Raw genomic sequence first — 17685 nt, forward strand, 5'->3', positions numbered from 1 at the left:
CCCTTGTGTTCTTACTCAAATAAATAAGTAAATCTTCTGGGGAAAAAAAAGAGAGTCCAGATTTGGATGTTAGACATCCTATGTTTAATTCCAAATTTTGTGAACTACTGGCTGATTTAAATTGCTAACCTTTAAGCAAGATCTTTAAGATCTTAAGTAACATAGAACCTAATCTGGATGTAACAATAAAAGAAACCAAACAATAAATGATTGGCTCATTGATGCAGGGATTCAGCAGATTTCTTGCAAGTTTTGATCAGACAGGGTTCTGGTTCTATTATTCTCTAATTCTCTTCACTCTGCCCTTTGTCTTCAGGCTGGCTTCTTTAGTGGTAAAGTAAGAAGATGGCAAATCTACCATTTCACAAAGAAAGTGTAGTTTATATTTTTTTTTCTGTAACTGAATATACTTCATGAGTCTCTACATCAGTGCGTAGTAGGGAAAGTCTTCATATTGACAATTAATAGTACTTCCATTTCTTCTTTGGTAAGAATTTCAAGTAAATGCCGTATCTCCTGAGTTTTCTTTTTCTCATTCTACTTAATTTACCAAATAGATTCATAATGATAATGGTAGGAGGGGTTACGTGCCCTAAAGACAATGGAGGAAAGACTACTTGTGTTCAAACTTTGTGTTCTATATTCTTACCATCTGCTTCAGGATGTTTGACATTTGCTCCTGATCTCTTGGATTGGTATTTACTGTGGTATAGCAAGCATCTCCCTTGATGATGCTACACTGCCCACTAAGGCTCAATCTTTGTCTTTCCATTCTGTGCCTCTACAGTGGGTTGGTCCCTTGCTCTCAACTTCCCCAGAGCATGTGAGTTATATGCCTCAAACTTGGCATAAGAGCTGAGAGCAGGTCAGGAATGATTCAGTTCCTTTCCCTATCATATCACCATGTTTTGTTCTGATGGGATCACACCCCCCGCCATTGGGGGAACATCCTAAAGGGCACTTTTTTCCAATGACAGAGAAAAACTACTCTGCTTTCAACTTTCTCCTCAACCCCATCCTCATGAGATTTTATCTTGAAATACATGCACATCTGATTCCTTGTTTCCACTAAGCCAGAAGGGCTGCTGCTTCTTGACTGCATAGTACTCTCCTCTTCCTCATATTCTGAGTCTCCTCTGTATTGCCTTTGGTTTTTTTTTTTTAAAGATTTTATTTATTTATTCATGAGAGACATAGAGACAGAGAGAGAGACAGAGACACAGGCAGAGGGAGAAGCAGGCTCCATGCAGGGAGCCCAACGTGGGACTCGATCCCGGGACTCCAGGATCACACCCTGGGCCAAAGGCAGGCGCTAAACTGCTGGGCCACCCAGGGATCCCCTGGATTGCCTTTGTATTGTGGCTTTTGGCACAATGTCATATTCAGACATCAATGTTTAGAATTTGATATTTAACAAGAAATTGAGAGAACCCCTTTCTCTGTGAATAAAGCTGAACTGTTTAGGCAGCTGTCTTGTTAAAGAATCAAATAATTCAAAAAAAAAAAAAAAGAATCAAATAATTCTACTTGGGAGCCTTGAAGCTGAAAATGAAAACTTTGTTTTCGGTGGTATCTATCTTCTATCTGAAGAAGTGAATGTCACTGATTCGATGAATGGATAGTGTGGTAGCTGTGAACTCTGTTGACTTGGCTAAGCTGAATCCGCTCCCAATATGCTTCTAGCCAGAGTAGACCACAAGGAAGATTCTTATGGGAGATTTCCAGGGCAGAAGCAAAGCAGGTGTCTTATAGCGTGAGCTATATGTGGTCACTTATCTATGACTTTGCAGCTGCTTTAACTTCCCTTGAATCCTCTTGAAAAGTCTCCCAACTCCTGGGCCAGGTGGAAGTATTTAGTTCCATGAAGGCCTCAGCTTCTGCAGGACACGAGGTACCACCAAGGTCAGAAGCAACAAGACTGACATGGGTTTTGGTCCTGAGCTCCAGCTCCACCTGTCCTTGCTGTCTTCTACTTTGCAGTCGCCTTCCCTTGCTGCCTGACTGCTCTATGAACTTCAAGCTCCAGCATCTGATGCACAGAAACAGCCTTACAGAGACTGCTTAAACTAGTTCCTTGATTGCATAATGTCAAATTCCTGTAAAAATACATACCACAAACACAGTTCTTCTTTCTCAGAACCGTGACTTATATGTAAGGCAACAAAATTTTTTTAAGACTCTTTAAACTTATTTTTTCATGAGAGACACAGAGAGAGAGAGAGGCAGACACATAGGCAGAGGGAGAACAGGATCCTTGCGGGGATCCTGATGCGGGACTTGATCCTAGGACCCCACAATCACACCCTGAGCTGAAGGCAGACACTCAACCACTGAGCCACCTAGGTGTCCTTAAGGCAGCAAATTTCAATGACTATAAAGTTACTTCCCAAAATATTCTTTAAAAGTATCATTTCCGTGGGGCGCCTGGGTGGCTCAGCTGGTTGAGCATCTGCCTTTGGCTCAGGTCATGATCCCCTATTGGGCTCCCTGCTCTGTGGGGAGTCTGCTTCTCTCTCTCCCTCTGTTCCTCCCGCTGGCTTGTTCTTGATTTCTCAAATAAATAAATAAATAAAATATTTTTTAAAAAAAGTGTCGGGATGCCTGGGTGGCTCAGTGGTTGAGCGCCTGCCTTCGGCACAGGGTGTGATCCTGGAGACCCGGGATCGAGTCCCTCATCGGGCTCCCTGATTGGAGCCTGCTTCTCCCTCTGCCTGTGTCTCTGTGTCTCTCATGAATAAATAAATAAAATCTTTTTTAAAAAGTGTCATTTCTGTTATGGTAGCAAAAAGCTACAGATATCTTAGAGCTTACACTATGATACCGCATCCTGAAAAAAAGATCTATTTCTCCAACCTATACTTCACTCTGATTGGAACAATTTAAGTCACATATTCCACTTTGAGTCAATCTCCTGTCATAAAAAAAGAAGAAAAAAAAAGCATTTATTGGTTTAGGCTTTAGTAAAGTGTCATTTATAGACTAATCACTGTGACAAGGTGAGTTGCAAGATTACAGTAGCAATAGGTAATCATGGATTTTCCCTGTCACCTGAAATGCAGTCATTTTATATTTTAAGTATGCTTCCCATTGCTTGTCATTTGGAGGGTCAATTTATCACGTAGTTGGGCAGACAATGAGTAAGTATCCAGAAGCCATTTTGAACATCTTCCAGTTCAACAGAAACTATTAAACTGAACTATGCAAGCCGTTAAAGTTGCCAGAGTTGTCAGAGACAAAAGACTATTTCTCATGGCAAGCACTATAGATCCATATGTCATCTCAGTAACAGGGACTCAACCTCTTCTTTCTCTTCTGAGGCTAGACTTCAGAAAGAGACCCACAACAACTGTGTCACCTGACAGATGGACTGTGCGGGGATGCTTTGATAGTTTACCAAGCTGCTGTTGATCCTTTATCTCTAGATGAGCATAACAGTACTGTTGTAACATGCAGCCTTTTAATTTCAAATCCTAAATTCTCCTCTTGTTTAAAGAGCAATTGGAGTTGTTCTGTCTTTCTTTTTTTTTTTTTAAAGATTTTTATTTATTTATTTGAAATAGGGAGAGTACAAACAGGGGGAAGAGCAGAGGGAGAGAGAAGCAGAGGCCCAAATGAGAGGGGAGTCAGACACAAGGGCTCGAGCCCAGGACCCTGGGATCATGACCTGAGCTGATGGCAGGTGCTTAACTGATTGAGCCACCCAGGCTCAGTTATTTCTACTTCCAGAAAAAAAAATCAAAAGGAAAAAAAACGAACAAACCTATGTAGAGGAAAAGAGGAGGACCGGCTCAAATTCCTTGGCTATCAAGACAGGACATAGGAAAGAATATATATAAGAATATATATATAGAATATATATAAGAATATATATAAGAATATATATATAAAGCATATGTATTCTTTTGGGTAAGGTTTTATATCTCTACTGGTAGTAAACAAATGTGTACACTTTGAGAAAACTTATCCTATGATTTGTGTGCTTTTCTGTATGTTATTTCAATTAAAATCAGAGATTTTTGTTTGTTTTTAGAGTGGGGCATGCAGAGAGAAATATATAGAGAGAATTCCATACAGGCTTCACACTCAGCCCAGAGTCCAACACAGGGCCTGATCTCACACACCTGAAATCATGACCTGAACCAAAATCAAGAGTTAGATGCTCAACTGACTGAGCCACTCAGGTGTCTGGAAACCAGTTTTTTTTTTTTTTTTTTTTTTTTTTTTTGGAAACCAGTTTTTAAAAAATCATATATTGGGGTTCCACAATGACTCAGTAAAGCATGAGACTCTTGATCTTGGAGTGATGAGTTATGAGTTTGAGCCCCCATTGGGTGCAGAGATTATCTATATAAACAAATAACTTTTAAAAATAAAATGAATAGGGCAGCCTGGGTGCCTTAGCGGTTTGGTGCCGCCTTCGGCCCAGGGTGTGATCCTGGAGACCCAGGATCGAGTCCCACATCGGGCTCCCTGCATGGAGCCTGCTTCTCCCTCTGCCTGTGTCTCTGCCTCTCTCTCTGTGTGTGTCTCTCATGAATAAATAAATAAATATTTTAAAAAATAAATAAAATGAATACATTTAAAGCTACCATTAATTTCTCAAAAGATTTTACTGATTTCTTTGAAAGAGAGGGCATGCACATGCATGAGTCACGGGGTGGGCAGAGGGAGAGGGAGAAGCAGAATCCCTGCTTTGCAGGGAGGCCAATTCAGAGCTTGATTCCAGGACCCTGAGATCATGGCACCAGCCGAAAGCAGACGCTTAACCAACTTAGCCACTCAGGTATCCCTGAAAGGTACTGTTTAAACAAAAATAAAATTCTGCTTGACTAGAATAAAAAAGAGATCAGAACCCCAACAGATTCACCTTTAAAGGATGAGTAGGATTTTGATAGCACAGTGAAGGAAGATCATGAGTTCAGGTTTGGGGTTTTTTCATTCTTTCTTTTTCTTTATTAAGTTTTAAAGGGAACTAAGAGGACAAACTATTTGATTAATCTGATGGCAAGAAGTATCATTTTCTCAAGATGTTCTGATGAGGCTTCTCATATGCCTCAAAGGTTATTAGCTTATTCAAAAATGTGGTCAAAATGCATAGCTGCCCCAGGAGTGGAAAGCTGCTGCTCCAAAGGAGAATCTCCTAGAAATCTCCAGGTTCCCAGATTCGGGCTCAGCTTGCATCATATGGAATAAATGTAGGACTCATTCAGGAAATGAGAAATGAGCTTCTTGAGGCAGATTGTAAGCACAAGGCCTCCTGTGGGTGCTGACTTGGGAGACTCATTGAGAACTGCTGTTCTACACAGACTAAGGTGGATCTTAGCAGCCATATTAATAGTACATAACCTGTCCTCCCACATTGCCCTACCTCAGCTAATTAACTGAGCCAGGTAGGACTTAGGATTTCATGATACACAAACAGTGTGAGGATGGGTGAGTTATCCAGATTGGCTTTTATCTGTGAGGACCTACTCTGGTCTAAATTGGGGAAGGACAGGTAGTTTAATAAAATTGGGTTCTTGTTAGGAAAATGAAAGAAAAAAATGGAGAGATTTTAAAATTCATTATATCAAGTACCCTAATGATTAGATACCCCAAGTCAGGTTGCCATCAGGATGCTGAAGAACAAATCATAAATAAACAAAAAATATCCGCTACACCAAGTACCATATTTCATACATTCTAAGACGTACTTCCCATTTTACCATCTTAAACTAGGATGAGATTTATTTATTTATTTATTTATTTATTTATTTATTTATTTTTAAGATTTACTTATTTATTCATGATAGACATAGAGAGAGAGAGAGAGTGGCACAGACACAGGCAGAGGGAGGCCCCGATGCAGAACTTGATCCCAGGACCAGGATCATGCCCTGAGCCAAAGGCAGATGCTCAACCCCTGAGCCACCCAGGCATCACAAGAGTTTGGGATTTTACTTTGTGTGCAAGCTAACGAATTTTTACTTGTTACTATTACCATAAAGAATGGCAAAAGCCATGAGAATTTTTGAGGTTACAGACTATTTCTCAAGGCAAAAGCAGTAGGTGGAGTGTCAGTACAATGTCCACGAGGTTCTCCATACCTCCTAATTACCACAAGGCAATACAAGTGGTTAGAAGGATGAAGGGGGTTGTGTTATAGGAGAATTGTTTAGCTGGGAGATTTCCCACTTTTATAGTGAGTGGGCAAGTAGACCAACTCATTACCTCAGCAAACACAGCCCTCTGAAATGGCCTGGGAAAGAGCAATCAGGGCTGTGCATTCTGGGCATGACCTGCAAGGGTGTGGATGTGCAGGGTCATGATGGATTACCTATCCCATAAAACTGTATTGAAAAACACAGATAACATTATCTGAGTCCAAAAATAATTCCAAAGAGTTGGTCTGCCAATATAAAACCATTTTATCCAATCATTTTAGCCAATTTATTGAGCTGTTTTCTTTTTTATGAATGGCAGATATGCAGTTGTTCCAATCATGAGAGAGCCACACTGTATAGTAATGTAAGTTTTGAAAGCAAAGTTATAAAACTGTAAGAAAATTAACACATTATTAATTTTGTATTAAGTATCACTCACCTATGGGATGCTTGGGTGGCTCAGCTGTTGAGCGTCTGTCTGCCTTTGACTTGGGGCATGATACAGGAGTCCTGGGATCGAGTCCTACATCGGGCTCCCCACAGGGAGCCTGCTTCTCCCTCTGCCTGTGTCTCTGCCTCTCTCTGTGTCTCTCATGAATAAATAAATAAAATCTTAAAAAAAATATCACTAACCTAATGCCTATGTAGAGAAAGGTTATCCATTTCTGTAAACATCTTGTACATGATGTTCTACAGATTAATACTTAGGAGGTAAGACAATAATGATATAAAACATCTCACATGGTTCTTACTGTGCAGTTATTAGATTTTCACAGGAAAGGGCACCTGGGTGGCTCAGTGGTTGGGGACCTGCCTTCAGCTCAGGTCGTGATCCCAGGATCCAGGAATGAGTCCCGCATTGGGCTCCTTGTGAGGAGCCTGCTTCTCCCTCTGCCTGTGTCTCTGCCTTTCCCTCTCTCTGTGTCTCATAAATAAATAAATAAATAAATAAATAAATAAATAATTTTTAAAAAAAGTGCTATTCACTAAGTAGAAGAGGATCATCATAAAGGTCTTCATCCTTATTGTCTTCATGTTGAGTTGAGTAGGCTGAGTAAGAGGAAGAGGAGGGGCCAGGCTTGCACAGAGACACAGGGATGGCAAAGGCAGAAAGGTGGAAGAGTTGGGAGGGGAGGTCCGGGGGGGTGGGGTGCAGACACATGCTGTGTAACTTTATGGAAATACACTGTGATTTCTGTCTGACTTCCTGCTCTTTCATTTTTCTAAAAATATTTCTATGTGGTACTACTTCTTCCACGGTTCGCTTTAGTTTCAGTGCCCATATCACAGAAGGGTCCATGTCATAAAGGAAGTCAAAAGCACTCTTGAATAATCAGAACCCTTCTGCCTGCTTGTCTAATGTCAGGTTGTTTTCTGGCACTGTTTCTTCTGTCCTCTCCATCATCTGGCATTTGTTTGGAAGCATTCAACTTTATTGTTTTCTGTTAATTCCTTTGGTGGTGATATCTACTAGCTCTTGAATTTCTCCAGGATCCATATCTTTTAAAAAAATATATTTTATTTAAATTCAATTTGCCAACATAGAACACTCAGTGCTCATCCCATCAAGTGCTCTTCTTAGTGCCCGTCACCCAGTTACCCCATCCCCCACCTTCCTTCCCCTTCTGCAACGCTTTGTTTGCTTCCCAGAGTTAGGAGTCTCTCATGGCTTGTCTTCCTCTCTAATTTCCCCCCACTCAATTTCCCTCCTTTCCCTTATAGTCCCTTTCACTATTTCTTATATTCCACATGAGTGAAAAAATACGGAACACTTCACGAATTTACACGTCATCCTTGTGCAGGGGCCATGCTAATCTTCTCTGTATCGTTCCAATTTTAGTATATTTGCTGCCGAAGTGAGCACTCCAGAATCCATATCTTGAAACCTTTTACCCCTACCTTTTTTTTTTTTTTGCCATAATTGATGTCTTTCATGATTTTCTTGGTTTTGTTGTAAATCCTGTGAAGTCAGGCACAATATTTGGACACAGTTTTCTCCAGCAGGAATTTATTGTTTCAGGCTTGATGGCTTTCACTGCTTTTTCTGTAAAACAGCAATAACATATTCAATAGTGTGATCCTCCCAGACTCCAAAGAATCTCTATTGGAATTCACTTCCATAGCATTGACAGTTCTTTCCATAGAATACCATGTGTAGGGATCCCTGGGTGGCGCAGCGGTTTGGCGCCTGCCTTTGGCCCAGGGCGCGATCCTGGAGACCTGGGATCGAATCCCACATCGGGCTCCCGGTGCATGGAGCCTGCTTCTCCCTCTGCCTATGTCTCTGCCTCTCTCTCTATCTCTCTGTGACTATCATAAATAAATAAAAATTAAAAAAAATAGTTAAAAAAAAAAAAAAAAAAGAATACCATGTGTAACGAGTCTTAGGGGTCCTTATGACACCCTGATCTAGAGGCTGAATTGAAGACATTGTGTTTAGGGACAAGTAGACCACTTCAATGTCTTCTCTATTGAACACAAAGTTCTAGGTTGTCAGGGACATTGTCCAATATCAAAAGAACTTTTTTTTTTTTTTTTTTTTTAATTTTTATTTATGATAGTCACAGAGAGAGAGAGAGGCAGAGACATAGGCGGAGGGAGAAGCAGGTTCCATGCACCGGGAGCCCGACGCGGGATTCGATCCAGGGTCTCCAGGATCGCGCCCTGGGCCAAAGGCAGGCGCCAAACCGCTGCGCCACCCAGGGATCCCTCAAAAGAACTTTAAATGGCAGTCCCTTATTAGCAAAGTACTTCCTGACATCAGGGATGAAGCATCAATGGAACCAATACAGGAAAAGGGTTTTTCCTTGTCCAGACTTTCTTGTTATACAATAAAAATGCAACTAGTGTTTATCTTTTCCCTTCCAGGCTCCGGAATTAGCAATTTTATAGCTAAGGGAAGCCTGGTCATAAACCTGATTGCATTTTCACAGAACGGTAAATTTAGCCTATCTTTCCTATCTTAAATACTGGTGTTCTCTTCTCTTCCTAATAAATGTCCTTTGTGGCATCCCCCACACACCCCCAGAATAAAGAACTTTTGTCTGCATCAAACACCTGTTCAGGCAGATATCCTTTCTCCTCAGTAATTTTTTAAAAATAACTTATTTATTTATTCATGAGACACACACACACACACACACACACACACACACACACACACACAGAGGCAGAGAAAGAAGCAGGCTCCCTGCAAGGAGCCCAATGTGGGACTTGATCCCGGGATTCCAGTATCACGCCCTGGGCCCAAGGTAGGCACCCAACCCCTGAGCCACCCAGGTGTCCCACTCCTCAATAATTTTTTTCTTAAAGATTTATTTATGACAGACAGACAGAGAGAGAGAGAGAGAGAGAGAGGGAGGGAGGCGCAGAGACACAGAAGGGGGGAGAAGCAGGCTCCATGCTGGGAGCCCGACGTGGGACTCCATCCCGGGACTCCAGGATCGCGCCCTGGGCCAAAGGCAGGAGCCAAACCGTTGAGCCACCCAGGGATCCCCATCACTCCTCAATAATTTTAATGGCATCTGAGAACTTATCAGCTGCCTCTTGGTTGGCAGAAGCCGCTTCTCCTATTATCTTGATTTTTAAAAGTTTTTATTTAAGCAATTTCTACATCCAATGTGGGAATTGAACTCACAACACCAAGATCAAGTCAGTTGCTCTTCTGACTAAGCCAGCCAGGCACACCTATCTTGATACTTTTTAAGCCAAACCACTCTTGAAATTTATCAAAACTTTTGTTGGCATTAAATTCTCCAGCTTTAGATTCTTCACATTCTTTTTGCTCTAAGTTGCTACATAATGACTTCACTTTTTCTTGAATCATAGGAGTCTACAGGTATGACTTTTTTTTTTTTTTTTTTTTAAAGATTTTCATTCATTCGAGAGAGGTAGTGCAAGCTGGGGTGGGAGGCAGAGGGAGAGGGAGAAGCAGACTCTCCACTCTGAGCAGGGAGTCCGATGCAGGGCTTGATCCCAGGACCCTGAGATCATAACCTGAGCTGAAGGCAGGTGTCTAACTGACCGAGTACCCAGGTGCCCCTAAATATGCCTTCCCTATAGGAATCCTGCATGCACATAAAGGGTGCATCTTCAAGATAAAAATGTATTTTGTGAAAAGTGAAAGGTTTTAATACCTGCTGGTGAAGCTACAGTGTCAGCTTCATGACTTTTCTTATTTTACAATGGTCCTTACATTGGATTAATTTATCTTGAAATGTTGGGTAACCACAGTTGCAGACCTCACACCAAGCAATTCAACTTTTTCTTGTAATGTCATGAATTTGCTTTTTGAGAGCTCTTTTAGCATCACTAGTGGCACTTTGGATCGTTGTTATCCGAGGTTTATGAAATAGCACTAAATGTGAAAAATGCACAAGAACCACAAGAGAGCTCTTTTTGCTGCTTTATACAATTTACTGGAGAGACAATTGCTTACATGATTAGCATCACTTGGCATTTTAAGCAGATATTTGCAACATTTGAGCTGCAATAGAAACAGGAGGCAAAGGGTGTCTGGACAGCTCAGTCAGTTGAACATCTGTCTTCGACTCAGGTCCTGATCCCAGGGTCCTGGGATCATGCCCGGCATCTAGCTCCCTGCTAAATGGGGAGTCTGCTTCCCTCTCCCTCTGCTCCTCCCTCCTCTGTCTCAAATAAATAAAACCTAAAAATGAAAAAGCAGGTGAACTACTAAATTATTACAGTAATACACTATGTACTGCAGTTAATTTTATGCAGTTATGATTCAATATTGGATTTTTATGTTTACATCTCAACTACAAATGGTGTCCTGTATGATCTGTGTATGTATACGTTTTGATAAATGTTAACCTTTTTCTCTTTAAAGTCTATTTTTTAGTAATCTCTCCACCCAACGTAGGACTCAAACTCACAACCTGAAGATCAATAGTTGCACAGTCTTCCGACTGAGCCAGCCAGGCACCCTTATTTTATGGTTCTTGAAATGCAATTGATTTTGTTTTTGTTTTTTTTTTTAATTTTTTTTTTTAAATTTATTTATGATAGTCACAGAGAGAGAGAGAGAGGCAGAGACACAGGTGGAGGGAGAAGCAGGCTCCATGCACCGGGAGCCTGATGTGGGATTCGATCCCGGGTCTCCAGGATCGCGCCCTGAGCCAAAGGCAGGCGCCAAACCGCTGCGCCACCCAGGGATCCCAATGCAATTGATTTTGTAGGTTGACCTTGTATCCTGTGATTTTGCTTCTCAGTCCTAGTAGCTTTTCCTACTTAGCAGTGCTACTATTTTCTGTGTATTATATAGGGTTTTCTATATAGGTAATTGTCTATGGATAATCTCACATTTACTTCTGCTTTTCTAATTTATATGTCTTAAATTTCTTTTGTTTGCCAAATCACCATGATCAGAACCTCAAACACAAGGTTGAAAAGAAATATACAGGGATCCCTGGGTGGCACAGCGGTTTAGCGCCTGCCTTTGGCCCAGGGCGCGATCCTGGAGACCTGGGATCGAATCCCACGTCGGGCTCCCGGTGCATGGAGCCTGCTTCTCCCTCTGCCTGTGTCTCTGCCTCTCTCTCTCTGTATGACTATCATAAATAAATAATTAAAAAAAAGAAATATACATATTTTGTTTCCAATCTTGCAGAAAGTGTTGTCTCCTACCATTAGGTGTGTTCTTAGCTGTACATTTTTTATAGTTGTCTTTTATCAGGCTGAGGAAGCACCCTTCTACTTATTTGCTTAGAATTTGATTATGATGAGCTTTGGTGTGATTTTGCATCTGTCCTGCTCTAGGTTCGTATTTCTTGGATCTATGGGTTTATAGTTTTCATTATTGTACAAGGAAGTAGTGGTAAACAAGTGGACAGATTTTGTGGACTGATTTGAAATGCTGTTTGCCTAGCATTCAATTAAGAAAGCACTTCTTTTGTTTTTTTTTTTAATTTTTATTTATTTATGATAGTCACACACAGAGAGAGAGAGAGAGAGGCAGAGACACAGGCAGAGGGAGAAGCAGGCTCCATGCACCGGGAGCCCGACGTGGGATTCGATCCCGGGTCTCCAGGATCGCGCCCTGGGCCAAAGGCAGGTGCCAAACCGCTGCGCCCCCAGGGATCCCACTTCTTTTCTGTTCTGTGTGGTTTGGATGATGATCCTGTATCATCATACCCCAAGACTGAGTCCGTGACTCAAGCTGAGTTAATCAGAAACCTTCCTGGGGCGTCTCTGTTGGAGTAACCAAAACAAAGTAACTTGACACTGCCTGCATTCTCCCAAGAGGTATGCAGCAAACTGCAGACACAAAGAATAAACATGAAAAGAAGGGCTGAACTGACCTAGAGAAAGCCCTGAAGGTATCAAGGCTCTGGAACTAGCCATGTGGAAGTAGCTCTACACTTGGATTTCTTAGTTTTGAAGGCTAATAAATTCTTTTGCTTATACTAACGTAAAGTCTTAAATTTTTGTCAACTGCAATAGAGTCCTAATGCTACACCAGGAATTTGGAATTTATTCTGGGAAAAGGTAGAGGTGTAATATATTTAGGTGTGCATTTTTTTCTCGAAGATTTTATTTATTCATGAGAGACACGCAGAAAGAGGCAGAGACACAGGCAAAGGAAGAAACAGGCTCCATGCAGGAAGCCCGACGCAGGACTTGATCCTGGGTCTCCAGGTTCACAACCTGGGCCGAAGGCGGCGCTAAACCGCTGAGCCACCAGGGCTGCCCATAGGTGTACATTTAAACAGACCCTGGTGTGGAAAACAAGGAAGGGGTCAAATTAGAGGCAGGAAGACCACTGTGACATTACTGCAGGCATCTAAGTGAACCTCACTAAACTCTAAAAACCTGAAGTAGTGGGATAATTAAACAGATATGGTAAATATTTAGAAAATAAGCTTGCTTAGAAATTGGTGACTGGTTGGATCTGGAAGGAGAGGAGTTTAAAAGCAATACCATGCTTCAGAGTTGAGATTTCAGATCATGAAGATGGAGTAGAAAATAGAGGAAGGGGGTACTGGTTGGTTGGTACCTGATAGAGCATGCCAACTTTTGATCTCAGGGTCATGAGGTCAAGTGCCATGTTGTGTGTTAAGCTTGAGAGAAGAGGAGAAAAGAGAACAGAAAAAAGGAGGAACAGGAGTGGGTAGATTGCAGAAAGAGGAATAAACGCATATCTGATCACATTTTGACTGAGGAGCTGTGGAGGTCAGCTAAGTGAAAATGTTCATTATACAGGTAGAAACTCAGCTATGGACTGGAGATATGATAATCCTAACTCCCACATGGTAAATTAATTAATCTTTTTAAGATTTTATTTACTTATTCATGAGAGACACAGACATAGGCAGAGGGAGAAGTAGGCTCCTCAAGGAGAGCCCGATATGGGACTTGATCCCAGGACCCCGGATCACGACCTGAGCCAAAGGCAGATGCTCAACCACTGAGCCACCCAGGCATCCCTAAACTGATTAATCTTAAGAAAGAGGTAGTTTCCATAACTGAGAGTTTTAAAACAAATGTTTAATTTCAAGTATGTCATAATGCAGTTTTTAAATTTAAAAAAAACTTTTTTTAAAAAAGATTTTATTTATTCATGATAGACAGAGAGAGAGAGAGAGGCAGAGACACAGGCAGAGGGAGAAGCAGGCTCCATGCAGGGAGCCCAATGTGGGACTTGATCCTGGGTCTCCAGGATCATGCCCTGGGCCGAAGGCACGTGCTAAACCACTGAGCCACCCAGGGATCCTGATAATGCAGTTTAGAAATGATGCTTATTTGCAATGAAAAAAGTAAAAATAACAGTATTGTTAAATGACTTTAATATCTGGAGTATAGAACAAAACTGAATAAAAATAAATTACATTAGTTCTTACAAATTTTTGAATTTAAAAAAGTCTTATTATTTAGCTTTAATCTTATGAGGAATATTTGTTTCTTAGGGAAATGAAAGTTTGAAAGTTTAAATGATTTAACTCAAGAATGAGAAGACTCAAAAATATTCTGGAAAAAAGTTTTATTATTAAGAGAATTTAAATGAAGAAACTGATAGAAAGTGAAAGAAAATTACGTGCCCTTTCAAGACCTTTACATTCAATATTACAGTTCTTCATTTTCTTGATACAACTGTATCACTATCATAATTTTTCCTCTCGTGAATAAGAGGAAAAAAGAGGTGGGAAGTATCCTGAGGAAGAGAATGAGCAATCTGTGAATCCTGAGACTGAAACTAACTACAAAACATAAATGTGGAGGAAATCCGTGTGATTAGCAGAGAAGTGTTCAATGAGCAAGTCACTAGTAAGTCACATATGTTATAACTAAAAAATGCTGAACACAGATCACCTGCATTTCAGGGTCAATATACCATACCTTGCGAAGTTACTCAAATAGATTTTTTTTCTCTTTTTTCCTGACCATTTTGCTATATGAAAATGATCTACCTAAAACAAATATGTCACAATTAAGATCTTCAGTGACTCATGACTGCCTATAATGAATGTACTGTTTCATAAATAATTTTCAACTTATTTGTTGCCTATATATGTTTAATAGTCACTATAAAGAAACAATGTGTTAATGTGTTGAATAACACCAAGTACAAGATAATACAGTGGACAAATGTGCTAGAACAATGCTACTCCAAGCTTGAGCCTCTGACCACCAGTATAAGCATCATATTAGAGGTGAACATCTGTTTTAGTAGGTTATCCATGTGATTCTTACGAATTACGTTTTAGAAACACAGTTATAGAGAGCTAAAAAGGAGGGGACCTAATTTCTCTTAAGAGTCTCATTCTCGGGATCCCTGGGTGGTGCAGCGGTTTGGCGCCTGCCTTTGGCCCAGGGCGCGATCCTGAAGACCCCGGATCGAATCCCACGTCAGGCTCCTGGTGCATGGAGCCTGCTTCTCCCTCTGCCTGTGTCTCTGCCTCTCTCTCTCTCTCTCTGTGTCACTATCATAAATAAAAAAAAAAAAAAAAAAAAAAAAGAGTCTCATTCTCCCAAGGGTATGGAAAACATGTGCTGTGCAGTAGGAACTGTTAAACCCTCTCAAAAGTGCTCTGTGATAAAAGGAACAGGGTTCAGATTTCTGACTCCTAAGGACCATTTAGCTGTGCTAGCTTATGGTGCTTTTGAAAGATGTAGCTTCAATATTATGAGTTATGGATATTTAACATATATATTAACATGTTTGTGTGTAAGTGGGCTTAAAAAATATATATGTATATATATAGCAGAACTGGAGCCACGCTAAATAACATTTAAGCAAGACTTTCGTTTTAAGTAGACGTAACAGAATTTTATGTTCATAAAAGTAACAATGCATAACTTACATTCATTTCACATACTCTAAAAAACAACACTTAAGAACAAAAAGTTGAAAAATATGAGAGGTAGTGGTACCTAATGAGTGACATTTTGACAGTCTATTAAATACTATGATTCAGAAGTTTATGGGAAAAAGGAAGCTAACTTCTAAGAGAATAAATATGAAAAGGTCAACCCATGATCTTGAGAAAAAAAGAAGGGAAGGAAAACTATTTTCAAAATGTACTTTTATAAAAATCATTAGGCATGCTTCAGTGATAATAAGAAGGTAATTACTCCTGATGGCATAAAAAATGAAAGGAAAGAAGTCCATGTTCTTGTTTTTTTGTTAGTCCTGGTCATTCCCACTCTGTTCTCCTTCATTGTTGCTGCCATGACTTTGGGGAACTTGGTTTAGTTATTCCAACTTGTTGAAGACTAAAAACTACATTACTAACAATTTTGCTTTATATATTGTGTCTTGGACAAAATTCATTTGTTGTAGTTATTGACTGGGCGGAGGAAGAATCAAATGGAGCCAATTCCCAGATAATGCTTATAATGCTGGTTTGGTGCACACACTTTGAGAACCCCTGCTTTAACGCAGTCATGAGTCACAAGGACTGGTAGGTAGGCACTAAAATAAAACAGTACCTCCCTGTGTAGGTATTTAGGACATAGAACATTAGTTACACATTTGCCACCTGCTCAAAAAACAGCCAAATATGTATTAATCTTTAAGAATTACAACTGACAAAATTAGTAGTTGGAAGAAATTTCCTTCCAAAGATGAACCCAAAACCTAAATAATTTTTAAAAAGACAGTGTTTATTTGCTTACATTAGGATTGTTATATAGTCCAGTATTATGGGACCTACTCAAATAGCCTATTTAGGTTTTGATAGCAATATTGTTGGACTAACTTGGAAATGAATAGTGTAAATTCAAAATTCTGCCTTCATTAAGTTAAAAATAAGAATTTCTACTTTTTATCTTTGTGCTAAGATCATAAATAATCTTACGTTATTTTTTAACCTGGTTACTAAAAAACAAAATAGTAATAAAAAAATTCATCTGGCAAATGTACTGTGTTAAAAACATATTTCTATTAAAATTGTTCGTAAATTCTTAGATTTAGAGCACCTGATATCCGGACCCAGCTGAGCTTTTATTTTACAGATCAAAATGTACGGACAATACAATAATTAATGAAGCCGTTCTAGTTTAGCCTGAAGAGATTTAAAGTTTCCAGTGATGGCTTGTACCGCGACTGAAGAGCTCATAGACTGAAGCTCAACCAGATAACCACAAATGGCATCCAGGCACAAATTTGTAAATCTTCTCCTGCAAAGGAAGAGATACCTGATCAACTACAAATACATTTAGAAACATTTCCTACTTTAAGACTTTTCTCCAATTTCTGCTAACCTTAGTAAAGTCCCACAGAGAGGAAGGATCATATGATTAAGTAAATGGTAAATAAATGAAAACAGACAAGAAATCCACAGAATAGGTGAATTATCACAGGACCATCGTGTTCCTTTGGAAGATTATTATAATGGGAAGGGAGGCAGTAACAATGACTCCTTAAATTAGTATTATTTATATTCTTTTGGTCTTTTCAAACAAATATACCTTGAAATCAGGCCAATAATCTCACAAAGATATAACTGAATTGTCTAGATCACTAACTCAAAGGAAAAGGAGTTTAGAAGTAACTCACAAGTTATATCATTTTGAAATCAGGCCAATAATCTCACAGAGACATAACTGAATTGTCTAGATCACTAACTCAAAGGAAAAGGAGTTTAGAAGTAACTCACAAGTTATATCATTTTACCATTTTACCTACAGAAAGGATTCTAAGGGTTTTCAAAGGGTTGAAAAATGGAAAAAACTCTAACCTTTCATACACGCTGATATTCAAATAGTTAATCTCCATATCTTCCCGCATTCTAGCTTTGGTGCCTAGATACTTATTAGAAACATCTGAAAGCTTTTACTATACTACAAAATCTAATTCATAGTTACCTCTCACAATTTAAAACTTGGCTAGGATTCTCAACATATCTTGCCAATAGTACATGTATACAATCCAAAAGGTGCAGGGGCTTCTTCATTCTGTTCCAGAATGGATCCTATAAAGAAAATACGTATCATGAATTGTAAAGTAAAATATGTCAACCGATTTTTCAACTGTTTATGTTATTAAACCAGTCACGAGAGTACCAAGCAAAATTTCCTGATA

General features: G+C 39.8%; 1 protein-coding gene and 1 non-coding gene across 2 annotated transcripts in view; both read right to left on the reverse strand.

Annotated features, from left to right (window-relative positions):
* Positions 1-7900: 7900 nt before the first annotated feature.
* LOC121488433 lies at positions 7901-8007 on the reverse strand. The gene has a single exon (XR_005987062.1). It is a non-coding gene; the product is annotated as a U6 spliceosomal RNA (small nuclear RNA).
* A 6120-nt stretch (positions 8008-14127) lies between these two features.
* The window catches only part of NUP155 (nucleoporin 155), a 65872-nt gene continuing 62314 nt past the window's right edge, over positions 14128-17685 (reverse strand). Inside the window, exons 34-35 of the mRNA XM_041750327.1 lie at positions 17469-17575; positions 14128-16781 (exon numbers count right to left, since the gene is read on the reverse strand). Of these exons, the coding sequence (XP_041606261.1) occupies positions 16643-16781; positions 17469-17575 (246 nt within the window). The 3' untranslated portion in view covers positions 14128-16642. The remainder of the gene's footprint in view (positions 16782-17468; positions 17576-17685) is intronic.

The sequence above is a fragment of the Vulpes lagopus genome, chromosome 3 (assembly GCF_018345385.1).
Source record: "Vulpes lagopus strain Blue_001 chromosome 3, ASM1834538v1, whole genome shotgun sequence".
Taxonomy (NCBI): Eukaryota; Metazoa; Chordata; class Mammalia; order Carnivora; family Canidae; genus Vulpes; species Vulpes lagopus.